The sequence below is a fragment of the Vitis vinifera genome, chromosome 1, assembly GCF_030704535.1.
Source record: "Vitis vinifera cultivar Pinot Noir 40024 chromosome 1, ASM3070453v1".
In the NCBI taxonomy this organism is placed as follows: Eukaryota; Viridiplantae; Streptophyta; class Magnoliopsida; order Vitales; family Vitaceae; genus Vitis; species Vitis vinifera.
In genome coordinates, this window is record NC_081805.1 from 9,697,499 (window position 1) to 9,724,171 (window position 26,673).

Consider the following 26,673-nt stretch of genomic DNA (forward strand, 5'->3'; position numbering starts at 1 on the left):
CTTACAAAAATAGTTGACTATTTGAAAAGTAAATTTGAAATGACAGATTCTGGAAAACAAGATATTGCATTGGCCTGCATATTGAGTATTGTTCAAATGACATATTAGTATATCAATCGACATATATAGAAAAAGTATTAAAACGATTTTATATGTACAAATCACATCTGACCAATTCCCCTATGGTTGTTCGTTCACTTGAAGTGAACAAAGACTCATTTCGTCCTAAAAAAAATGAAGAATTACTTGGTTTAGAAGTACCATATCTCAATGCAATCGATGCATTAATGTATCTTGCAAATTGTACTCGACCAAACATCGCATTCTCTATCAACTTGTTGGCAAGATACAGTTCTATCCCAACTAAAAGGCATTGGAATGAGATTAAACATATATTGTGATACCTTCGTGGAACAAGTGACATGGGCTTATATTATTCAAAAGAATCAAAATCACAATTGATTAGGTATACAGATGCAGGATATCTTTTAGATCCTCATAAAGCTCGATCTCAAATGGGATATGTCTTTACTTATAATGGAACGACAATATCTTAGAGATCAGTCAAGCAGACAATGGTAGCTACATCTTCAAATCATTCCGAAATTCTTGCAATTCATGAAGCAAATTGTGAATGTGTATGGCTAAGATCAATGATCCAACATATTCAAGAAACAAGTGGACTACCTTCCATCAGAGGCAATGCAACCACGTTATATGAAGATAATGTTGCTTGTATTGCACAAATTAAAGGAAGATTCATAAAAGGTGACAGAACTAAGCATATCTCCCCTAAATTCTTCTATACTCACGAGCTCTAAAAGAAAGGTGAGATTGATGTTCAACATATTCGATCATGCAATAATCTAGTAGATTTATTCACAAAGGCATTACCTTCGACCACATTGAAAAAGTTAAGGTATGACATTGGAATCCAAATATTAAGAGATCTACCAATTGAAATGTTGAAGAAATCATAATCATGTCTACATGAGGGTGAGAATACTAATATAGATATATTGCACTCTTTTTTCCTTCATCCAGGTTTTGTCCTATTAGGTTTTACTGGCAAGGTTTTTCGTGAGGCAGTTACCTTATTCTTATGATCATCCAAGGGGAAGTGTTATAAAATGTGAGAATTTGTAGCATTGTGGGAACTTATGGATTATCATTCGTAATAATGTTCATTTCTTTGTAGCTCCCTGTGAAAGAGAGGGACCCTTATGAAAATTCAATAATTTTTTATTCTCTCTTTCTTACTTTTCTTCTTCTCTCACTTTATTTTATAACAAAAAGTAATTTTTTAATATTTATTAAAAACAATCGTATTGGACAAGTAGTTATTAAAAACATTAAATAATAAAAAAATTATTTGAATAAGTTATTTTTAAAATTAATTTTTTAATTTGAATTTTATAAATAAAATTATAAATTCAATTTTCTATAATACTAAATAAATTTAATTCAACTCTAATTGAGTCGATTTTTTAAATTCCCAATTCCTATTAAAAAGTAGAAGATTCATTAAATAATTTATAGTATTAATCATATTTCACTTAATTTAAAATCTACTTAATTAGAAATTTTAAAAAAATATAGTTACACGTATTTGACAAATATTGAAGTCATGACCAGTAAGGTACCAGTTTTGGTTCCAGTTATTTAAAAAAAAAAATTAAACTCATTAATAAATTTAACACATAAAGCTTTGCTTAATTTAAAGTTCATTTTTTTAGTAAAAAAATTCATAAAAATGTAGTAATATATAAAAGAAAATCGATATAGTCAATGTGCACCAATTTAAATCCATGAATTTCTTGTAGTAATTTTATTTTTTAGTTATAAATTATTTGTAAAATTAATAGACTTATTAACAAAGTTGATGCATTAAGTCTTACTTGATTTGAAGTATATTTGTTTATCGAATAAATTTTGAAAAATATAGTTTTATATAGAAAAGAAACGATAAAATTATGTTGAGCCAATTTTTGTCTATAGACTTCTGATATTCGTTGGATCACACTTTGAATTTCAAATTATTACTAGATTTGTTAATGAATTCAATGCATTAAGTCTTACTTGAATTGAAATTTATTTACTTATAAAAAAATTACAAAATTATGATTATTTTTATATGAAGAAAAAACTTACAAAGTGATTGAAAATGAATTTTTGGCTATGACTTTCTAATATTAATTATATTGGTTTTGAGTTTCATAATTTTCTAATACTAATTGAATTGGTTTGTGAATTTCAAATTATTTTTAGAATTTAATAAATTTTATGTATAAAGTGTTGTTTGATTTGGAATGTATTTACCAAATGCCTAATCCCGCAAAAAATGTAGATGCAAACAAGCAATTTGAAGTAGAATTTAGCCAATTTTATTGGTAACTTTGATAAAGATCAAATATCACAAAACATCAACATACATAACTTGAATATCAAACATGAAGAGGGAGAAATGACAGCGCCAAGTGACTCACGCACAACACAACCAACACAACGAGACAGAAGCAGACTCCAAACAAATCGAACTTGACCAAAGAGGGGTAGCTAGCTAGCTCATGCGCTGTCTCGGACTGCAAGGAAAGAAACAATGAAAGCAAGGAGTCCAGTGAGCAGCGCTGATGAAGTGATGGTACGGCCAGCATCATTGGGGGTGGGGGCGGGGCTGGGGCTGGGGCTCATGTTCATCCCGGGCATGCCCTCGTTGGCAGCAGCAACCACCACTAAAATGGCAAAACATGCGATCAAGGTTGCAGCTTTGTTCCAAGAAGCCATATTTCCAATACGTTCAATGGGTGAATGCCGGTGGCTTTCAATTACTTGTCTCAGACTCCCAGTTATCATGCTCATTATATAGTAGCAATGAGCAACCTGGCCGGCTGGAGGCCGCGCCCAATTGGAATGAGCTGGTCGGTTGTTCCCACTGGGCCGATAATTTTGATGAAGTGCCGCCCAGATGGTACTGGAGTTTGTTCTAAACTAGACAGGTGATCCACACTATGCTATCCTGATGAAAGGACCAAAGCAGGATTTAATTTCATTTTGTCATCTACATGAGTGGGAGCTCCTCCGTGGTAAAAGCCAAGATGGGGATTTAAAATACAGCCACTAAGTGGCATTAACACAAAGACTAGATTTTAAGTGGTGTTTATTTTTTTAAGTTAATGTTGAATACAATTTGTTTCACACTTTAGATGATTTATTTTTACTTATTACTTATTAATACTTAATATTAAATAAGATAATAAATGAATAATTTAATACTTAGTATTATTAAATTATATTTAAAATTAAGTTCAATTAAATTCTATTTAGATTTAAGTAAAAAAACAAACCATCATTACTTTAGCCGAATTGTTTAAGTAAACTTTAAAATTCAAACTCATTTAACTTTTTTTTATATATATATATATATTCATTTTCCTTCTAGTTGTATAAAAAAATTGTGTGCAAAAGGAAATGAAACATCTTGCTAAAATCTTTTTATAATTAAGGAGTTAAATAATACTTGTTAAACATTTTGAAATTAAACTTTAGAGGTTAAATATAAATTACACTTACTAAAATTAATTCTAACTTTATATACTAATTGAAAATTTTAAGATATTGTTGATAATTTATTTGATTTTGTAAGATTATTTTGAAATTATTAAGAATTAAAATTACAGCACTGCAATTATATTTGTTTTTTCTCAAATTACATTTGTAAGTATCAGATTTATAATTTGTTTACTGAAAATTGTTAATATGTGTTTAAAGTTATTAGCTAAGTTTATTTCAAAATATGCTTCCTAATTTTCCAATCCCACTCTTTAATTCTCTAATTTCGTTCTCAAAATAAAATTATATATAGTTCCAAAACCTTGAACCAAAGTGTCATTTAGTTGTACAATTGTACTTTGATTACATTTATTTGTATGTATGACTTTGTATCATATGTTACTTCTATACTACAAATAAAAGTACAAAGTATTTAACCATTTTTTTTTTCAAAATAACCTTATCGTTTCTATTATATTATATGCACTTGTGTCCTATATCATTATTTAAAAAAGAAAAAAAAAAGGGAAAAAACTTGATTGAGATAATGATTGTTTTTTAAAAACTTATCATAATTTAATTTTTCATTCTTAATTTATTCAATAAAAAATATATTTAAATTAAAATCAAATAAATACAAAAATTTGGTTTGAATTAAATTGTTTTTTTAACCCAAATTTTAAACAGAAAATTTTCTTTATTGTGTATCTCAATTTATAAGATAATAATATATTATTGTTTAAATGGTTATTACAATTTTTTTTAAAATTAATATTTGAAGATGATATAAGTTTTTCATTGAAAAAAATTAATAAATTATCAATGTATCATGTATTTATTATTATAGTCACTCAAAGTATTCATTGTTATATTAATTGAAATTGATATTTTTTTTATGAATATTTGTTTACCAAAATAAATATTAAGAATTATTATCTATTTATTTTATATTTCTTACTAAAATAAAATTGTCTTTTTTACATGGTTTCATTCCTTGTAATAACTTTTAATACATATTCATTTTCATATTCATTAATTCCCTTTATATGACTTTTTATACGAAACCATTTATATCCATTAATTCCGATATTTAAATGTAATTAATTCAGATATTTAAATGTAATTAATTCAGATGATGATAATGTTTGCTTTGAACAACATATTTTTTACAAAAATTATCATCATATAATTAAAATAATTTTAATATCTTCCTAAAAAAACTTGAATTAGATAAATATCCTCTTTGAAAAAATAATGATAATTTAATTCTTTATAAAATATGGATAAATAGAAAAATATATTTTTTACGATACGAATTGCATTTTTTTCTATACAAACACTTATATTCTATCATTATTAATCAATAGTTCAAATAATGTTTTTTTTGGACAAGCTACTCTTTACAAAAATTATAATAATTTAATTAAAATAATTTAATCTCTTAATAAAAAAAACTTGGATTAGATAATAATCCCCTTTAAAAAATTACAATTTTTAGTTACAATTTAATTTATTTATATAATATATTATTATTTTATCCATATTAAACCATTTGTATATTTATTGTTGTTTTAAATATTATTGATTATTAAATAAATTAAATGGACACATGAACCGCCACTCATCGCGATTCATCATATGTGGCTTCATTCATGCACCTAATCACATTTAAATTGTTTTCTTTCTAATTAACCGATATTAGCCACTTCTTCTCTTTTTGTAGGTGGGTTGAAAGAATTGTAACTAATCCTATATGGAAATTGCACCAAGCAATCTCTTTGCATCCTAGAATCCTCACATTTGTCACACTCTTTAATATCTTCCAATTAAAATGTTGGTTGAGATCATGATTTGAGTTGTAAAAAACATCATCATCGGACTTTCTCAATGCCAAAAAAAGGTGTGCATCAAGCCTTTGAATTTTTTCTAAACAACACCTTAAAAAACTAATATCTACATTTGTATTGTATGCAAATGAATGATCATCCTTTAAAACATCTTATACCCAAAAACCTCCCCTAAATTTATTATTCTCTAAAAATCCTTCAATAAATGCTAATGACTTTTGATTTCACATTTCTCCATATCTTTTTTTTTTTGTCAACACTAAGAGTTTTATAAATTTTATATTTAATGTCTTTTAATCTTAACCTCCATATTTAATATCTTTTGATTTTATTCACTTATAAATAAACTCATACTCTCAACTCGTAAATCATTTGTTTTTATTTCTCTCCTTTTTCTTTTTCATTGTCAAATTGTATTTACTCATAAAATGACATAAATTAGTATTTTCTCATTGTTAGATATTATTTACTCACAAAATGATATAACATGAAGGATTTTATTTTTATTTATTTATTAATTTTTACATCATATAGTCCCCGTATTGGATACCATCTTCACATGTGCTCCATCGCTTGATACTGGATTTATTTTTTGTGTTTTTTTTTCAATATTCTTGGATGTTATGTCTCTCTTCGACGTAATGATTGCCTCCTCTTTGGTATTTTCTCTACTCACAAGCATATGTAATGAATTTGTTTTTCATAGATCTCTTCAACATTCTTTGATGTTGTATATATCTCTTTAGCGTCATTGTTCTTTTCCCGCTCTCATCTTTTATTGATCAACACTATTTTTTATGAGATTGCATTTTATTAAGGGATTGGAAATGGTATTGTATTCATGAAGATTATGTTGAATTGGTTTGTGATTCACATTATTTTATATTAAATAAATTTTAAATTTATTATAAAAATATTTATTAATAATTATCTTTATTATTATTTAATTATTTTACTCTTTCATTATAAATCAAATTAATATGATTACCAGAAGAAAGATACAAATATATTTAAATCAATAATGTTAATATTCTTTTTCATTCTATATATTGAAATACCATGGAGAAGAAGTAGGAAAAATAAGCCCAATGATATTTTATATATTATTTTAATTAATTTTAAGAAAATAATTTATTATTCAACTACCTTTTATATATATATATATAGAAAAAGAGAGAGAGAAAATTTCCCAATTTAATTTAAATTATCTCATGGTAAAAAGTAATTCAAGAAAAGTTTCATGTATTTAAAATAATAGATTCAAATATTCATAATCACTATTAATTATTAAAAATTTAAAATTAACATTAAATTTCAAGCATTAAATTATTGATATTAATTTTCAAACATTAAATTCTAATTACTATAATTATCTTAATAAATTTTATTTTAAGAATTTAGTTGAAGTAATAATTAGCACAAAACTAAAATCTAGCTAATCCGATTTTTTTTTTCTTTTATGAAAAAAAGGGAACTCCCACTTCGATTAATATTGAAATTGGAAGTGGAAGCTATGATACATGCATATATGTGTATTCAATCGAAAAAGTAAAACCCTTTTATTCTTTTAATTGTTTCTAATTCACAAACTATTATAACTTTTGATATGGAAAGAAGTATATGAGAACTTAAATAAATTTTTTTGATTAATTTAAATTGCTATTAAATACTTCAAATATTCAAATAAAAAAGATACAATTAGTCAAATGATATGATCAAATTGGTACTTACTACTGAAACGTGAATGTTTCCTTATTAATTAAGATATTCATGAAAATATATCATAACTAAATTATAAATTAGTATTTAATTTAAATTATCTTATATAATATAACTAAAATATAATTCACAAAAAATTATATTTAATAATAATAAATTTAACCATTCATGTGAACTTTTCAAAAAATAATAGTAGATTAATTTTCAATATTTTAAGTTTCTAAAGTTATCATAATTAATTTTAAATTTATTTTAAAATATTTGTAAGTAATTATTTTTATTCTTATTTAATTATTTTACTATTAATCATGATCAAATTAATATTACTATTAACATGGAACAAAGGATGAAGGAAAAGAATGAGGAAGTTGGAAAGATAATTATGATGATAGTTATTTACATCATTTTATATATTCATATCTTATTTTAATTAATTTTAAAATATAAATTTTTTATTTAAAATAGTTTGAGGATTTAATGTAATGTTATGATATAAATCATTAGTAATTATTAAACATTAATTATTAAAATTAATTTTTAATATTTTATATTTATAAAAGTTACCATAGTAAATTCAATTAAAAATTGAATAGAAAACTAAAAAATTTAGGTGTTTACTTAATTTTAAAAATGTTTGAAAATAATTTATCAATAAACTACTCTCAAAACTCCCAAATTTAATTTAAATTATCTGATTTAATACAATTAAAATACAATTCTCAAATTTTTTGGATATTTAAAATAATAAATTCAACTATTAGACTTTTTAAAAAAAGTAATGATAAATTAATTTTCAATATTTTAAGTTTCTAAAGTCATCATATTAAATTTCTAACTAAAAGTCTAGATGCTTGTAAATATATATATATTATTTAAAAAATAAATAAATTACAATCTTATATTATTATAATATATTACAATTTATCATCTATTATCATAATATATTACCATTTATTATATGTTAATAAATTATTATATTTGATATATTTATTTATAAATATTATTTATTGATTAGTATTAAAATTTTAATTAAATTATTGATATATTATGAAGATAGTAAACTTTATGGATAATTAATTTAACAGACCAAAATATTTTTTTATTTATTTTATGTATATAGAATTATCAAAATAATTTCAATTTATATTCTTTAAATAAAAATGAAATAGTGATGGGTGTAAAAGTTTAGATGATTTAATATATATATATATATATATATATGATCCATAAGATAGATGTATAAACTAAGTTAATCACATAATTATAAAAAATATAAATTATTTAAAGAAATGTAAAAGACAATCTTATATTATTATAATATATTACAATATATTATCTATTAATATAATATATTTGTTTTATCTATTTATAAGTATTATTTATTAATTAATATCATAATTAAAAATGTCATTTTTTATATTCATTTTAATTAATTTTAAGTTATCAGTTAAATTATTATTTTAGACTAAAAATAATAATTTAAATTATTTCATTAGTAAAAAATAATTTACTCATTACCTTTAGAGACCCAAGGGGTTTCACCCTTATAACTTGTAAATTTAATTTTTTAAATAATTATTAAGAATAAATATAATTAAAATTCAAAATTCTTATTAAAAAAAAGAGTCATTTCATTGAGAACGTTTAAAAAAAAATATGATACCAATCATTATTAATGTTAAAAATTAATAACTCAAATTAATTTTCAAATATTTAAAAATTTTATCTTTAAAATTACCATAATAAATTTGAAAATTTCAATAGTAATAAGTAAAAGATTAAAAAGTGAAATAAGTATCAACAATAAATTCACATGTTGACTTTTATCCAATATAAAAAAAAAAAAAAGTTATTACTCCTAAAAGAATCTTTTCAAACATTAAATGATATTTTTTGGATTTGCTAGAATTATCATAATAATTTTGAGTTAGAAAAATTTATTTGAATTAGTAGAGAAAATTATCATTACGAAAAATAAAAATAAATTCATATGCGAATTTCAACTTTTATCTAATATAATAGACTAAATAAAAGTTTTTTGAAATATTAAATTATTAATATTTTATGAATTTGATATCTAGAGTTATGATAAATAATAAAAATATAAAAGATATGATTATAAAAATATATATATATAGGTAGTATTTGAATAAGAGATTAAATTGTGAAACCAACATCAACCCAATGACACAACACATATTTAATTACTAGTATATATATATATGTAATGATAGAAGAGTCCAAAAACTTTGTACCAAAAGTACCACTTAATTATACCCTAGTTTTATCTCATTAAACCTTGTTTTTGTGATTTTATACCCTATATTCTATATTTAAAGCAAAAAAAATATATTTATCGAAATAGAAATGATTTAAAAACAATTATCTATTTTCTAAAGCAAATATATTTTATTTATAAACAAAATATTTATAAAAATTAAATTTATAAAGATAGAAATGACTTAAAATTCTAATTACATGATAAAATAAATTGGTAAAATGATAAATTTTATTTTTCAAATGATTTATCATCATCTATATGAAATAAATATTTTTTTTAAGATGACATGAACTAAATAATTTTCTTATAAAAATAATTAATTATTATGATAAATTATTTTTTGTATGGTAAATAAATCTTATCATATTAGTAATTATGATAAACTATTTTTTTTATATTAAATAAATATTATATGAATCTGTTTTTATAGGATAATATCATTTTAAAAATAAATATCATATGAATATATATTTTTATAAATATATTTAAGGTGGGATAAGATAAAGGAGAAAAAGAAAAAAAGTAGAAACCGGTGGTTTTTTAGGATTGCACCCGATCCAACGGCTGGGATCCGGTACCATAGTTTTTTGGGTACCTGAATGGTCTATAGTCCCTTCGCATTTTGAACAGCCTCGACCTGGTTTCAGAAGTCAGAACAGCCTGGAGAGCCGCCGCTTAATCCCCTTCTTTGCAACACCGGCTCATTACTCCACTGTCCATTGCGCCGCAGTTTAACGACCTATCTCCCTTATGCGTATCTAACCTAAATTCATGGCTTCCACTTCCACTTCCGCCATTTGCCTCTACTCTCACCCAATGGTACTCTCTTCCTCTTCCTCTCAAAGCCCGAATCTCACCTTCTGCTCTGATTCGCAGATTTCACATCGTGCCCGCCCCCGGAATTTGCGGAGCCAGGTTTTGGGCAGCTCATGGTGGGGCTATTGTGCGCTTTTACCCACTAGCGTCTATGTGAGTAGTATTAGGCATTATAGATTCAGGACATTGGTCACAGTGGCTGCTTCCACGGCTGATGGAGTTCCGAGGCGGCCGGTCAGTGGTCGGAGAGTTTTCAAGCAATCTCAAGGCCAAGGGCCTTTAAGCCCTGTTCCCGTTAGGGAGATTGCCTCGTTTGTTGTTCCGGCCAGTTTGTTTTTCGCCGTCACTTTCGGTATGGATTTTGCTGATCGATAGCTTTGGCTTCGGTTCTAATTTTCTGGCTTGTTTTTGGTTTTGGTCTGCATGATATATAGAAGAATTTAATAATGGGAAAGTGGGACGGTGGATGTAAAATTTGACTTAATTGAATGATAATTGAAGAGGTGTTGTTACGAAACCCTCGTGTGAGTTGATTAACACAGTTTTTGATTAGGGAACGATTGGAATCATGTATATCAATGGAGATTGTCAACTCACCAGCAAAGGTGGGATGAGAATGATCGGATTTCTGGAGTTTTGGCAACTTGCTAGTCAGGGAGAATGAAATATCAATATGCTTACCTCTTTAGATTGTTGCTGGTCCTGAATCGATGGTGATTGAGTATAAGTGCAGTGTTTTTAAATTGTTATGCAAATTTAGAGTGCTCTAGAATCACTGCCATACGCACTCTCTAGGAAGTGTTTCTACCATTTCTAATACTTAAAATATTTATTTTTGAAGTATAAAGATTAGAAACACTTTCTAAAATCACTACTAGCACTCCTAATAAGGTCTGATGAATAACTGGTTTAGTTAGCTTTTTAAGAAATACATGAAGCCAATAGGAAATTAGGATTGGTCACCATTGGAGAATTGGTGTAGTAATTGCCGATTATATGGCCTAAATAGGCTGAGATTTGAGTGGAATTTGTTTTGTTTTGTTTTATTTATTTATTTTTTTTCAGTTGACTTGATTTACTTCATGATTTATTTCCCATAATTAGGGACGGATTAAATAACTGATTTATATCTAGTGATTAGTGGCTAATTTAGCAGAGTAATTCAAGGCCTAGAATAGAGTATTTTCCTTTTCCTTTTCTCAATGTAAACATTATAAATATATTGTAAATATACCCAGTGAACTAAACTCAACTTGCATCTAGTTCCAATGTGTTGGATGATCTTCATTGGCGCATTCCCATTCAGCATCACAGTACTAGTCTAGTTTCTACCATAGACCCCTTAACTTACTTTAATATTTGGTCACACTTTGGCTCCCCTATTTCATCTCATGAATTTGAGTTGTTCACACTTTGGCTCCCCTGTTTTCATCTCATGAATTTGAGTTCTAATCTCAAACATCTTAACTGTGTTTCCCATGTTTGATTAGGTCTCGGCAACAACATCCCACATCTCTTTTGTTGTTGATGAGAAATTGTATGTTTGGCCAGTATGAGGTTCCATTGAGTTGATCAACCATGCCATAACCATGGAGTTTTCTGCCTCCCATGTGTGAAGTGTTGAAACATCATCTCATTCTCCTATTTGGGTGGTTTTACGGAATTAGTGAGTTATCCAAACTTCCATTTCCCATAAACAAACATCTTCACAAATTCATGAACAAATTGTTGAATCAAATGTTGAGGCTTAGTTCTTGTTGTCTGTTCTCTAGTAACTTCTAATGTGATCACACATACAGTTTTAGAAGAGAGAAGATGCACAAAAAAAAAAAAAAAAGGAATGATAGATGCAAGGTTCAAATCTCGGCCGAGACCGGTACGATTTGGTCGAGTTATATCTGCCTTGTCCATGTCTGATATGATACTGATAACCGAGTTCGATATTTTGTTGAATTGCCAAGCGGATCAGCCAACTGGGAGATCACTCTATAGTTTTGGGACAATTCAAGACTCCGAGATGTTGCAGAAACTTAGTGTTGAAGTCAGTGATGGTAGTGACACCTTTTCCTCTCAATCATGATGATGGCCCTTTGGTATTTGTGCTAAGAAGGAGAGAAAAGCAATGGAGAGGAGAAGGACAAGGATGAAGATGGAGAAAAGTGGAAGGAGAGAGAGTAGTAACATGCCTTTGGGAGCCTCTTTGCTCTTCATCCATGGCATCTCATGAGGGGGGAAATGGGTATCATAGGGTAATGGGTAATTGCTATTGAAAGGGTCTTTGAGCTCAAATAGGCAAATGGAAGCCATGGGATGTTAGGTCATTGGGTTTTTATGAATAAATAAATAAACTATAGATGTTGATATTAAAAATAATATAAAATTAGATATGGGTATCAAAAATTGGATAGTGGAATAATATAAGAATTTAACTATTACTTAATAGCAATGTTAAATTAAATGTTATAATTCTTTTAAAAATTATAATTAATTAACTTTAGTATAGATTGATTAAATAAAAAAATATTCTAAATATTATTATAGACTAATCCAAATGCCTATTTTAATATTGAAACAATATTGCACTAGTAAATGTTTATTTTATTATTTTTAGTGTATATATATATATATATTTTTAAATTTTCATAATTATTTTATATTTTTTTGAGTTTTAAATTTGTATCACTCGATACCAAGACCAATATGTCTTAGGACCTCCCGAGTTAATGACCGATATTGCGACTTTGAACCATGGATAAATGCCTAGGATCAAATGTTACTCTGATACCATGAAATTAGGTTGGGGAAAAACTTAATTTTTATTTATAGGAAAAATTATTGAATATGGCTGGTACAAAATAAATAGGCTTTACAATGGTGATCCTGAATAGAAAACTAATTTAAAATAGGATATAACTATCCCTGATTTGTACGCCTGCCAACCAAACATATCACAACTAATTCTCCTAGACAATAGCTCCAAAAACAGTCAAACATTTTTACACTTTTACCAAGAAGTAAATGTATTTTTGGGTATGCTGCTGGAAAGAGTGTTTAATACATATCAATAGTCTCTGATGTGCTTGAATCTCATGTGGCATTCTCACCCAGTTTTAACCTTTAATTAGAACTGTCAATCTTTATTCCATGATTTTGTGGATGCAAGCCCAACCTTTTCATCATGAAAAAGGGGAAAATTTCTCAATGAGTGTACTAATTTATGTCTTCAGCTTACAGTTTTATGGAGATTGGTGGAGAAGATTCTGCTGCCAAAATCATCAAGGTCTTCATCACTAGAAAAGAAATCCTCCTCACCAGGAGTGAAATGGTCCTTTGCCCCAGGTACAAATTTGCTAGCAGGTCTCACTGCAAAGTTTGACAGAGAGTCCAAGCAGAAGCTCAATGAATTTGCCAAAGAAATTAGGTCATTTGGAAGTGTTGACATGTCAGGTATGCTGGTTGGATAGATAAAGATAGAAGTAAATTGTCATTTGAGATCCTTCAGTACTTATACATGCTGCTGATTTTCCTAGACATGGTTGTGAGAACTTCCAAGGCTTCTTAATTTGTATGCGTGTGTATTTTTTGTCTTCCTTTCTTTGTTTAACTTGCTCTAGTAGATAGCCTGTCAGTTAGACAATCTGGATATCTTATTTGTTCATGTTAGCTTGTTCACCAGTCATCTTGATCCTCAATTTTTCAATATCCGAAATATGGTTGATAAGATCCTCTTTTGCTTTCCTTTGCTATTTCTTTTGTCTTCTGAGAAAGATGAATACAATGTCACTATTTTGTGCCTGCATGATACTTTAAACTAGCATAAGAACTAATGGGTAAAAATGTAGTTTGACCCCACAAGTAATTTTGGCAGGACGAAATTTTGGAGATGAAGGACTCTTTTTTCTTGCTGAGAGCTTAGCCTACAATCAGGTTGGAGTTCATTTATTTATTTATTCAAGTAGCTGAACATTACTAATTGGGATGAATGTTTGGTTGAGTTTAGTGGCTTCAAATGCTTCTATCCCTATAACCTCCACTTCAATACTTTTGTTGTTATTCACTTTTGTGTTGCCGTTAATTATTTATATTTTGTAGGTGACTATGCTTTCTTTATGATGAACCTTTTTTTTTTAATCTACATTGGGAGAGTTTGGATGCAGTCACAGAGAACAAGTTTACTGAATGTGTCTTCCCATGTGTCTCAGAATGCGGAGGAAGTGAGTTTTGCTGCTAATGGAATAACTGCAGCTGGATTGAAAGCCTTTGATGGTGTTCTTCAATCAAACATTGTGTTAAAGACCCTTGATCTTTCAGGGAACCCTATTGGGGATGAAGGAGCTAAGGTCTGCTCAGGTCCTCTGTTGTGAAACTTGAAATTTTTTGGATATTGTAAAAGCTAATTCCATTTTTTCTTATAGGAACATTGAAATTATATTTTATGAATCTCCAGAATGTACTTTGAGTTGAGTAATTGATAGTCCTCCTTTTGTGTCTAATGGAATCACATTTTCTTGGGATTTCACCAACTGATATGTATCTTCTAACATCAGTAGAATTTGTTAGCTTACCTGCTTGTAAGGTCTCTTGGAGTTGCTTCCGAAACCTGGAATCAATTCTGCCTTCATTGAGTGGAGAAGGGAGTGGTTTGTGGTTGTGGGAAGGGCTATTGCTGTTGTGTGGCCTACTTCCCTTTGACCAAAAAAGAAAAGTCTCTCAGCACCACTCTGTAACTCCTTGGTATGATGTAGTTATGAGGATCGTCTTGAGGATACATATGTAGCAATTTTGGCTGCATCATGTAATATCCAACCTTATGTGAGGGTTCTTCATGGCCTTCAATTTTTTCACCTTTAGATTATTGCTAAGTATTTGTTAGATTCTGAAGGTTATTGCTACGTCTTTTTTAGATTCTGAAGTTTATATCTTATATACCTTGCCTTGCCGACAGTGCCTATGTGATATATTGATTGATAATGCTGGTATTCAAAAGCTTCAACTAAACAGTGCTGACCTGGGGGATGAGGTTAGTACTTTTTGCCTCAAAACTGGTATTCTACTAAATATGCTGTCTTTAGGTTTCCAATTTAGAACCAAAGGCCTCTTTAGTGGTGATGTGCCTTAAATTCTGTCCACTTTTCTATGTAGGGGGCAAAGGCTATTGCAGAGATGTTGAAGAAAAATTCAAGCTTGCGTATCGTTGAGCTTAACAACAATATGATTGATTATTCTGTATGCAGTTGATCTTACCATATACTAAGATTCTAGTTGTAACTGAGCCAACAGTCTCAGAATTAATTCTATTTGATTTTCATTTTGGAAATGGAGGTAGGGATTTACAAGTCTTGGTGGAGCGCTTCTTGAGAATAACACTATAAGAAATATTCATCTCAAGTGAGTAAAGTTCTTGTATTTGTTGTCCCTTTCCCCTCTTCTTTCCTTCTTCCCTGCTGCTCTAATGCAACTTCTCCCTTGTATTTGTTATTAACTTATGGGGGAATTAGCTTGATATGTCAACTGTTTGCAACAGTTTTAAAATAATTTTTTTATCTATCAATGCTGTCTTTTTCACTTTTAATTTTAATTTTTTTTTATATTTTGGTTCTAAATAACATTTTGTTGTTGATTAAGTGGCAACTATGGTGGTGCTCTGGGGGTTGCCGCTCTGGCGAAAGGGCTTGAAGCGAATAAGTCTTTGAGGGTACATTTCTCTTTCACTTCCACCTCTTTTTTTTTTTCCTTCCTGTTTTTACTTGACAAGTTAATGACTGTTGAGATTGTTTTTGACTTTGAAGGGCATTTATGCGTTGTTTTAATTTGGTCTTCAAATCTAATATGGTAAAAATAACACAATGCACCTGAAAAAAATAAAAATAAAATCAATCTAGAAGGCTCATTAAAACTATTAATGTATAATAAACCTATGAAGCAAAGCTCTTAAGGCCTGGTTCAAGTGGCAGGAGTTTGAGGTGAGATTATGGAAGGTTCCAGATTTGAGTCCTAGTAGAGACAACAAAATGGTGCTCTTTACAAGCCGAGGTTATCCCATTGGGGGAAAGTGCAGGAAATATTTCATGTCACTATTTGCATTTTATGGGAGGAGTTTTGGCATAGAACTAGTATTTCCATGGGAAATGGTTTTTATACCAGTTTTCCAATTGATAGTTGGTGTGGTGAGGGTCCTCTAAGCAAGCATTTTCCGACTTGTTGATATTCGCTTCCCACAAGATCTTTTGTTGCAGGGTTGTGGTAGTGGAGGTCTCATAATTGGGGGTGTTGACTTAATAGCAAGCTTCCTTTAGTGCAACCATGCTGCAGCCCTACAAGGGATGGGGGAGAATAGGCTGGTTTGGCAGAGCTTGCAGGAGGGATACTTTTCTGTAAGGTTGTTTTACTCATGTTTGTCTTCTGGGACTGGTTGCTCTTCTCATGTTGCTGCTAAGGGAATGTTGAACTCCTGCATTCCCCTAGATGTTACTTCTTTACTTAGAAGGCAGTGTAGAAAAGATCCTTTCAGTGGGCTATCTCATGTGTAGCGATCAGTTGCCTATGTATGGTTCAGGAGTTGGCGAACGACATTCTTAGCTGCTGCGATAAATCTCATTTGCTTTGTGGTCTTATGCTCTTATTGTTTGGGTTTCACTAGGTATTTAGTTGGTCAATGAAAGAGCTACTGTTAGGATGACACAGCAAAGTGGTGGGAAAGTGGAGCAAGATGGTTTAGAAAATGGTCCTGCTCTGTTTATTTTGGTGTATGCAAATAAGTTAGAAAGGCTTTACTGGCTTTAGCCCTTGTCAGTTCCTTCATGTTTTACTTTTCTTGTTAGGATTTTGGCACTTTGTGTATACTTCTTTTGTACTTGGGTTGGGTGTCTCTCTGGTAGATGCTCTTTAATATATTTCTTTGCCTATTAAAAAAAAAAATTTCTTTTTGGGAGATGCACTTTAAGCTTCAACTTCAGGTTAAACTTGGGTTGATCATAGGTGCAAATATTTTTTGGCCATAATGGTTTGCGAGATCAACTTATTGAATTTTACTTAATAAAAAAAATGGAAATAATTCTTGGCATTCATGAAATTTGCAGAGGTTGGATCAACATAATGAGCGAATATGTCCATTTCACTATCTTTGCTTCTAAAATATACAAGAAAGCCTGAGCTCGGTCAAGTAGAATCCTATTCCAGTTTAGACCATCAGTCAGTGTGAGACTAAGAGGGCCTGATCCAGCACTGTAGAAATTGTTTCTTTGCTGTAAAATGATATGAGAGGTTAAAGATGATAAAAGAAAAGGAAAGAAAAGAAAAGATATATCTTTAGCAGTCACACAAGGTTCTTAGGCAATCACACTTGGTTTTCTAAGCATCACATTGAAGATGAAGGTAATCACACTCTCAAGAAGAGAATGATAGATGATGCTGCAACTTTTATTAAAATTCTTGTTCTCTACTTTTCAAGACTACTTCGGTATATAGACTTTTATGATTTTCTTTCTTATTTCTTAATTCCTAATCTTTCCTTGCAAGAATAGGAGAAGAGGTAAGAAAAGAATATTATTTAGAAGCTACAAGAAATAGAAACTTCCTTATATAATATTAAGAGCTAGAAGAAATGGAAACTTGACAAAAGTCAGCCACTCCTTAAAATAGAAACTTAACAAGAGACTCATCTAAACCTAAACTGACTATTGTAAGTTTGAAGAGAAACTTAAACCATCATTAGTGTCCTAAGTTAAGGCCCAGGTGTTGGACCCAGCCTTTCCCCTTCTAATTGGCACCTAATATTTTGATCAAATGCTATCTTAATCTTACTAAGAAAGGTTGAATAATCCATTTATTGTCTTCTATGTGCACCTATCATGGAATGGCTCTACTGCACATCAGGGCTTGTAATAGGTAAACACAATGTTCTTTTTGTATGGCTATGAGATTTATAGCTAGATTGTATGTTCAGGAACTTCATTTACATGGAAATTCTATTGGAGATGAAGGAGTCCGTGTTTTGATGTCTGGATTATCTTCACATAAAGGTTTGTTTTTTCTATACTGATGTTGTTTCAGTTATCAGATTTGTATGCTTCTTGACCTGCATGTCCATGTGTTGCAGTTAATCTGACATGCATAGTTACTCCTCAGGAAAACTTACACTTCTAGACATTGGCAACAATGAAATTAGCTCCAGAGGTGCTTTTCACGTTGCTGAATATATCAAGAAAGCCAAGAGTTTGCTATGGTTGAATCTTTACATGAATGACATTGGAGATGAGGTGTTGACATTTTTCAGTCACTTCAATAATACAGTTTATGCAGTTATTAATTACATCAAGTTCTATGTTTCTGCTTTTAATAACTTTAGTAGAGTTTTTTAATTCTACTCGGGCAAGGATCAATATCAACATTACTTGTTGTTTTTCTGTTGGAAGGTTTTTGCAATGAATCATGCTGCAATCTTTCATCTATTCTCATGATTTTGATCTTGCTGGTTTTTTAATAACTTGAAGATGAGAAAGTAACAATGGCTCACAATGGTAACAGAAATGTTAGCTTCATTGGATTTCATAATATTCGATTGTTTAATTTGTATCTAACAACTATTCAAGGATTTTAGTATCAATTATCAAATAAAGTACCAATTCATGGTATTTATCCCATCTTAGTTGTTGTATTTGGTTGCCAAAAAAATAGAGAAAGAAAAGGGAATTCATAGTCTTAAAATGGAAATTAAAAATCTGAGTGGTAACTGGTCATAATATTTGCAGCATCCAAAAACTCAAAAGTAAGAATGGAAGAAAATAATCTAAATAATTTCTCAAAGTAGGAATTTGTGGATGGATTGTCAATGTTCTAAAAGACAGTTTGAGCTAAACAGTTATGTGAGTTGTGTATTGATCCTTAACTCCTGAAATGTATCAGGGAGCGGAAAAAATCGCAGATGCTTTGAAGGAAAACCGCTCAATAGCAACTATAGACCTGGTGAGAAGTCCATGCTTGTTTGTAATCTGTTCTTATACATGTGTCAGTTCTTAGAGAGGATTTTAGACAAATGATTTGTTAAGATGGTGGATGATGATAATTTTTACAGGGGGGAAATAACATCCATGCAAAGGGTGTGAGTAAAATAGCTGGAGTATTGAAAGACAATACAGTCATTACAACTGTGAGTTCTCCATTTTTATTTTTATGTATTTTAGTTTTTTCCTTTTCGGGTTAATGACAACAGATCCTCTCTCTCTCTCTTTCTCTCTCTCTCAGTTGGAATTAGGTTATAATCCCATAGGGCCTGAAGGAGCAAAGGCTTTATCTGAAGTTCTGAAGTTTCATGGGAAGATCAAAACCCTGAAGCTTGGTTGGTGTCAGGTAATCTAGATGATGCGGATTGGTTAAAGTCCTAAAGCTTGACCATTTCTTTGATAGTGAATAATGGAAATATCTTGCAGATTGGAGCAAAGGGTGCAGAGTTCATTGCAGATACTTTAAAGTATAACACTACCATTTCAACTCTGGACTTGCGGGCAAATGGGCTTAGAGATGAAGTAAGTTCTTGTAGATAGTGTCGATGTCATTATGAAATCTGGATCATTTGTGTTAATCGTACGTTACTTATTTGTCCTTGCATTACATTTATTTGCAGGGTGCAGTCTGTCTAGCTCGCAGCATGAAAGTTGTTAATGAGGCTTTAGCTTCACTTGATTTAGGGTTTAATGAAATAAGAGTATGGGCTTTGGTTTTCTTGAAATTCTTTTTCACAAGACAGTAGCGCATTGCAGCAGCATCTCACTGTAATTTTGTGAACAGGATGAAGGGGCATTTGCCATTGCTCAAGCACTCAAGGCTAATGAAGATGTGGCAGTCACGTCTCTAAACCTTGCGAGCAACTTCCTCACAAAATTTGGACAAGTAAATTCCTTTTCTGTTTTGTTTTTCCTGTTTGTAGTGTATATAGCTATATATAACAAACTTTAACTTCCATGCAGAGTGCTCTGACAGATGCAAGAGATCATGTATATGAAATGAGTGAAAAGGAAGTCAACATTTTTTTCTAGATGACTTCACTCAAGAAGTAGATATTTTTGTGTTAATATATTAAGACAAGACCATACTTTGGTTCATCCTACTTGCGGCAAGGATTGGTAAGAACTCCATATTCTTGGTTCAAATTCCTGAGTTCAACCCACATCCATTATTTAAAGAAATGTTGGAAATTTTGACGTTGAGGAATTATAGTTAGCTTCATCACTTCCTTCGGCCTTTTATTTTATTTTTTATTTTTTATTTTTTTGTGCTTTTTCCGTTTTTGTTTCATGACCTAGATGGCTAGATAGAGAATTTTAAATTAGTACAAGCTTATTTCTGTCATAATTTTGATGATATAATCAAGTGATAACGGTCTTTACTAGTCATGTTTGTGCAATTTAGTATTGTCTGCTATTAGCATTGCTGCTTCTTTAGTTTACAGTATCAATCTCTTAGGTAATGGATATGATCTTCCTAGCCTTATGGTGTTCTCTCATGTTGGGGCTTTATGTTTGGTTTGACGGTTCTAAAATTGTGTGAATGTTGGCAAGAGTTGGTGGCTTGGTGCAAGTTTGAGAATGCAAAGAGTGAACCTTTGGAAGAGTAGCACTACTTAAACCTTATATGATTGAGTGGCAGTCCAGTAAGCCACAATGATGATTATAGATTATTTGGTAGCTGAGGAACACGCATTCCAATAACAATATTTAAGATATTGCAACAAATTCAAGATATATTTGGGCACCTCATAGGGATGGCCTATCTTACTTTACCGGATTATTATGTTATGAGATGAATTAGGAAAGTTATGTAGGCAAAAGTAGATAATGCATCCTTTTGGTCGGATCGAGAGCTGAATCTGGAATTTCCAGCAGAGGATAGATGCTTGCTTGACATTTGGTATGTAAAATGATTCTTTTAGCTACATTTATACAAAGTTTGATTCAAATTGAGGCAAGTGAAATCATCAAATATATTCAAGCTAATCCAATTAAGATATGGCCGTTTTATGTACATTGAACCTAGCAATATGCCTCATTCTGAGATTGCTAGTCTGGATTGGGTCATGCTGGGAGTGACAATGGGGGACCAAAAGTGGCCACCGACACCTCACTCTGACCATAAAATCATGAATATTGAATGTGACTCCGATACTTAATATCATTAAATTATGAGTGTTAAATGTAGGAATTTATTGGCCTTGAAGAGTTTGGGTGTAAGAAGTTAAAACTGAAAGGTTGAAATAATATTTACTCGTCTGAAACAAAACAGAAAAGGAAAAAGAAAAATGTTTTTTCTTTCTTTTTTTAAATAAAGGCTTGCATTTCATTTGTTGTGAAAACAAACTTGAACTCTTCGACTTTTGTGTAGTGGATTGTACGGCGAAAGGTGAAAGAATTTTATTATTAAATAATGGAGAAGCGAAATCCGAAGTGAGCAGTGAGTAACGAGGAGCGTACATATTGAAGTGACACGTTACAAGGGAAATGGATTTGTGAATAAAGGTGCTAGCAGGCTCCAGCTCAACACCACTAGCGGTAGCAGGAGTGAGAGAGCGTGACGCGGTCTCTGCAGTTATGGGATTGCTGCCTTTCCCGCACCCACCTTTTTTTTTTTTTTCATTTTAACCGGAAGGAAGAGGACGGTGCTGCGAGTTCCGTGTCACCCTTTCCCTAAATTTCCATATCCATCCAACTCTACTCCAGCTGTCTTCTCTGGAAACTCCCGCCGCTTCCACATTAAAACGAAGTAGCTTACAAAAGCCCAAATCATATCTACTCCTAGTCTCATACCCCTGCCTTAAAATGCATTTTGACAAACACCTTATCTACATTTTGGATTTAAAACGACCTTTTCTCTGACATGGCCCATCGCATGTACTCCCAAGGTAAGGATGGGCTTCTTCGTCTCTTTTTGTCTACAATATTCGCCCCATTGCCACTTTTTGACTGTAATAATAACTTTAAATAGTTGTTAATTTTAGGGATAAAGCCTCGGGGCCTGGTGCCACTAATTTCCTCCTCCTTTTATTTATTTTATTTTATTTTTTTTTCCGGCCCTCTTCCTTTGGTTTTTTTAAAATTGACATAAGGTAGGTAGACATCGGTCGTTTAGGATAACTTTTTCTATTTTACTTTAATTAGAAGATAAAATTAATATCAAATTATATATTTTTTAAAACAATATTGATATTATGATTTTTTTTTTGAATATGAAATAATTTTTTATATAAATTAAAATAAAGATTTTATAAAAAATAATATTTATCTAATTTTTATATTAAATTATTTTAAAAATTGTAATGTTTTTGAATAAAATTAATTAAACAGAAAACATGGGCAATTTTGGAATTAGATTATAAATGAAAAGGCTATAAAAAGGCAGTGAAGGGGAACGGTGGGTGAAGTGTGGTGGCAGCTGGTAGTGAGTGTTAGAAGCAATGGGTATACGCGTGCTTCTTCTCGTGACTATTATGCTCTTCTGCATTGCTGAGGTATTCCTTTGGATTCAAAAATGGGTTTTCCGGATCGCAGTTTATTGATTTTTTCTGACTTTGCACTTGATCATGTATGTGGGTGCATGCAGGCTTCATCTGATGATAATAACATATTCGAACATCAACATAATCAGGTTCACCACCACAACCACTGCCGCCTCCATCTCTCTTTCCTTCTTCCTTTCTCACTCGTCCTCTATTTATTTAACTTTGTGTTTTCTTTGTTATCTCACCTTTCAGGCGGTCAAAGGATCAGCTGGCAGGAGGCTTCTGCCTTTCTTGGGTATTTTTCTTTCTTCTTTAAATCATTTTTTGGGTAGAGCTATGAGTTTCTCTTAGGTGGAGAAAGACGTATTAATTTGGTTGGGTATGTAAAAATGGCAGACTGTGGAGGGCTGTGCAAGGAGAGGTGCAGTTTGCACTCAAGACCGAACGTTTGCACCAGAGCATGTGGGACGTGCTGTGTTAGGTGCAAATGCGTTCCTCCAGGCACCTATGGAAACAGAGAAATGTGTGGGACTTGCTACACCGAGATGACCACCCACGGCAACAAGCCCAAGTGCCCTTAGGCCTTCCCTTCATGGAACGGCCGACACCCCATAACTTAAGTATAATAGATGGTAGTTTTTTGTGTAATATGTGTGTTTGTTGTTGGGATAGTTTAAGGCTACAAGTGGCTGGGTTTGAGTTCTATATTATGTTATTATAGTAAGCTAATTAATGAAAACATCTCTCCTTCAAAATGCTCTTCAATGATAGTTTCAGACATAATTTCATCCCATGATGCCACTGAGCCAACATGTCGGCTGATAATGCACATCAGTATAATCTCAGGCTGGCCCAAACTTCTTAGCTGCCTGCGTCTGAAACCTGCAATCCATCCTCATTTCAAGCAAAGTAATGGGCTTGGACTTGCCCAAGCAGTTGATAAAGAAATGGTTTCCCTGCAAGGATGATAGATAACTCTCTATGTGATTAGCTGCTACTCCATTATGCAGGTGTATTTTAAAGTTGTGGGGGCAATGTTTACATAAAGAAAAAAAGACACTGTTTTAAATTAACCTACTGGCTTGATAAGTGAACATGACGGAGCAACTTAATGTTCAAAATTGTCAATTTAATCATATGGGAAGAGTTAGTCATCGTCCCTTGATATTCTAATTCTTCTAGATAGAGTAGTGTGCCAGAGAGATTTCTCTCCTATCCTTTTTTTTTTGGGCGACTAGGCATATTGACCCTTTATATTAGGAGTGCAAAAAGGTATGGTTCAATGGGCTTTTGGAGAAAAAATTAGTTGAACAAGCATATTTGATTTGAATAATTGGCTAGATGTGAGTTAATTTATGCCCTAAGTCTAATTCATTTTAAAAAGTAATTAAAACCAATCTGGGTTTAAAATTTGAAATACGTTTAAAATTTTTATCCCAAAATTAATGAATTTATTTTAAAATTGTTTTAATAATAATGAATTACTTTAATAGAGTATAAAATATATAGAATAATAAATATAAAACAACCAAATATTAAACGATTCTAAATCACAAGAGATGAAAGTTTTAAAATGTCCGTTTAGTTCTATTTTGACAAGGAAATAGAAAGCTTAACTGATAAAATTGATTTTTAAAATTTTCAAATCAAATTGATCTTTATGGTTATTTAAAATTGAATCAATTTGATCAATTTTGGTTGATTGGATCCGTTATTTGAGTTGTTTGGTTTTCACTTACATCCTTACTTGACATAACCTAGGTTTCTTTCTATACTTGGACTCAAGATTTTTAAATCACCAAACTAGCACCCAAATGAAGATTAGGAAAAGAGGAATAGTAAATCATAGACAATTAAACTAGTTAGGAAAATAAGAGCGCATTTGGTAGTGATTTTAGGAAGTATTTTTAGTCTTTCTAATATTTGAAAAATAAAAATTTTCAAGTATTAGAAATGCCAAAAATATATATATATTTTTTTAAAAAAAAACCAAATGCACTCCAAGTCAATTTATTGGGAACTTTCCTGGCCTGGTTCATTGTTAATTAGAATTACAAGGGTTAAAAAGATTTACATTAATTAAGTAGGAAAATTACAATAAGAATACTAAATAACACTTATTAGACCACATTACATAGGACTATTCCCCAAAGGTATTAACCCTAATGCAACATGTTAGATGTTGTCTTTAAGTATCCCCACTTTTAAACTACACAATAACCTTTAGAGCCAATCATTATGACATTCACTTCATGGCTATATAGTATATGATGTATTTGTTGGTTTACTTGCCACTCCCCATTTATATATGTGTTGGATATTGCAACTATGGTGGTTCACTAGAATGTTACACGAACCATGTTAGTGGAAGCAAGTAATAAATATTGAAACTAAAATATATGATAACATTTAATAAAAAACCATATTATCCAAGTTATAGTCCTCTAATTAACACTAATACGTTTAGTTAGTTTAGATGAAAAAGATGAATTATTTGTTAAGATTACATAAAACCCTAATTAAAATAAATGAGAATAATGTGAGATAATTAGATTAAGAGTAACACCAAGAGGAGAGGGGGTGGTGAATTATCGGGTATTTAAATTTTTATTGAAAATGATTAATTAAATGCAAAAGACAAGTAATAAATAAATAGTATAATAAATGAGTAAAAAGTAGAGAGAAGAAATATGCAAACTCTTTATATAATAGTTCTACAACTCGCCTACATTCTCTTTCCTCAAGGTCCTAACCAAATGAGGGTTTCACTATTCAAACCTTCCAACACAAGCTTTCAAGTTTTACAATTGGATTCATCAGCTTTAATGGACACTACAATCCCTTCAAGTATTCCATTAAGTTAAAGTCTTTTCACTAAAAAAAAATGAATAAGTAGGAGAGGTTTTAATGCTTCTAATCCTAGAACAAATGTAACTCACAATACACAATAACTTAGGATGGATTTCAAAGGTGAACTAAAGGAATTTGCAAGTTTGAATTCAATGCACTTAAATGTAGAACTTTGAAAGAGAAAGTAAGTGTATTTCAATTCAATATTGGTGCTCTATTATTAGTAAATGCAATGAAGCTCTCCAATTTATAGAAAATAACATCGGACACTAAAAACCACAAAAAATGGACTTGACTAGTAGAACTTTGGTTCTATTGATAGATTAGTCGTTGGTGCATTTAATGCACTGCAAGTGACTGTTAGCATTTTTGAAGTTCAATTAGCCTTAATTAGGAAAGCCAAAACCTCAACCAATGATATACCGACTACTAGAAGACAACAAAAATTGTGCATCCTCAACTAGTCCTTGAACGGGCGAGCCCACCTAGTTGAATCGGTTCCCCAACTAATTTGATCAGTTTATGACACCCATGATTGGTTGAAAAAAAAAAAACTTCTGATTTTTTATTCAGCACTTTAAGTAACTTATATAACACCTTTATAAACCTTTATAAGATAGTTTAGAAAGAATTAGACCTAATGTTTTGAGTTAAAATACATATTCATCCAATTTCATGATAAACTTCGATTTTAAGTTTAAGCAATGATGAGGAAAACAATTTTTAAGTGCATGAAAAATGAATTTAGACTTAAGTGTACCAAATAAAACTATCTTATAGATTTCCTAGATGCTTTAGATCTTCAAGAAATACATATCTTCATGTCATTTAATTTTCTTCCAAGGTTGCTTGAGTTTTTGTTAGGATTTGTCATTAGAGCTTGAAAACTTCATTTGATTTAAACTTGCTAGTATAATTAAACTTGTTTTGTAATCATCAAAACATGATTACGAGAACTCTTGGGCTAATAGATAAAAATATGAAAAGAAAAGATTTTCTAGATATTTAGTAAATTAATAAAAAAATAAAAAAGAAGTATCCAGAGGTTTCATAATCTATAGCTAAATCCTTAGAAAGAAGAAAACATTATAAAATTTAGAGTTTATGATCAAGGTTATTAG

The 26,673-nt window shown here is 30.5% G+C and overlaps 2 protein-coding genes across 3 annotated transcripts; both read left to right on the plus strand.

Annotated features, from left to right (window-relative positions):
- Nucleotides 1-9,999: 9,999 nt before the first annotated feature.
- On the plus strand, nt 10,000-20,603 carry LOC100258814 (uncharacterized). 2 transcript variants are annotated; one of them, XM_010654855.3, is made up of 18 exons: nt 10,000-10,215; nt 10,273-10,564; nt 13,447-13,659; nt 14,081-14,139; nt 14,415-14,552; nt 15,158-15,232; nt 15,355-15,438; nt 15,539-15,600; nt 15,838-15,907; nt 18,158-18,233; nt 18,340-18,470; nt 19,117-19,176; nt 19,286-19,360; nt 19,456-19,560; nt 19,641-19,736; nt 19,835-19,915; nt 19,999-20,100; nt 20,178-20,603. In XM_010654855.3, the coding sequence occupies exons 1-18, from the start codon at nt 10,168-10,170 to the stop codon at nt 20,244-20,246; spliced, it is 1,836 nt and encodes a 611-aa protein (XP_010653157.1). In that variant the 5' UTR covers nt 10,000-10,167; the 3' UTR covers nt 20,247-20,603. The 2 variants fall into 2 exon arrangements, with proteins under 2 accessions (XP_010653157.1, XP_010653154.1); XM_010654852.3 differs by having other exon boundaries at nt 10,001-10,564.
- Nucleotides 20,604-22,573: 1,970 nt separating this feature from the next.
- Nucleotides 22,574-23,457, plus strand: LOC100265557 (gibberellin-regulated protein 11). Its single transcript, XM_002267576.4, has 4 exons — nt 22,574-22,711; nt 22,804-22,848; nt 22,955-22,997; nt 23,099-23,457. The coding sequence occupies exons 1-4, from the start codon at nt 22,658-22,660 to the stop codon at nt 23,281-23,283; spliced, it is 327 nt and encodes a 108-aa protein (XP_002267612.1). The 5' UTR covers nt 22,574-22,657; the 3' UTR covers nt 23,284-23,457.
- Nucleotides 23,458-26,673: the final 3,216 nt, after the last annotated feature.

Bases quoted from the DNA above. Each gene is read 5' to 3' on its own strand.
- LOC100265557 (XM_002267576.4), top strand. From the start codon at position 22,658: ATGGGTATACGCGTGCTTCTTCTCGTGACTATTATGCTCTTCTGCATT. The intron at 22,849-22,954 runs GTTCACCACCAC...CTCACCTTTCAG, and splicing joins TCGAACATCAACATAATCAG to GCGGTCAAAGGATCAGCTGG. The intron at 22,998-23,098 runs GTATTTTTCTTT...TAAAAATGGCAG, and splicing joins GAGGCTTCTGCCTTTCTTGG to ACTGTGGAGGGCTGTGCAAG.
- LOC100258814 (XM_010654852.3), top strand. From the start codon at position 10,168: ATGGCTTCCACTTCCACTTCCGCCATTTGCCTCTACTCTCACCCAATG. The intron at 14,553-15,157 runs GTCTGCTCAGGT...CCTTGCCGACAG, and splicing joins TTGGGGATGAAGGAGCTAAG to TGCCTATGTGATATATTGAT. The intron at 15,908-18,157 runs GTACATTTCTCT...TTGTATGTTCAG, and splicing joins AAGCGAATAAGTCTTTGAGG to GAACTTCATTTACATGGAAA.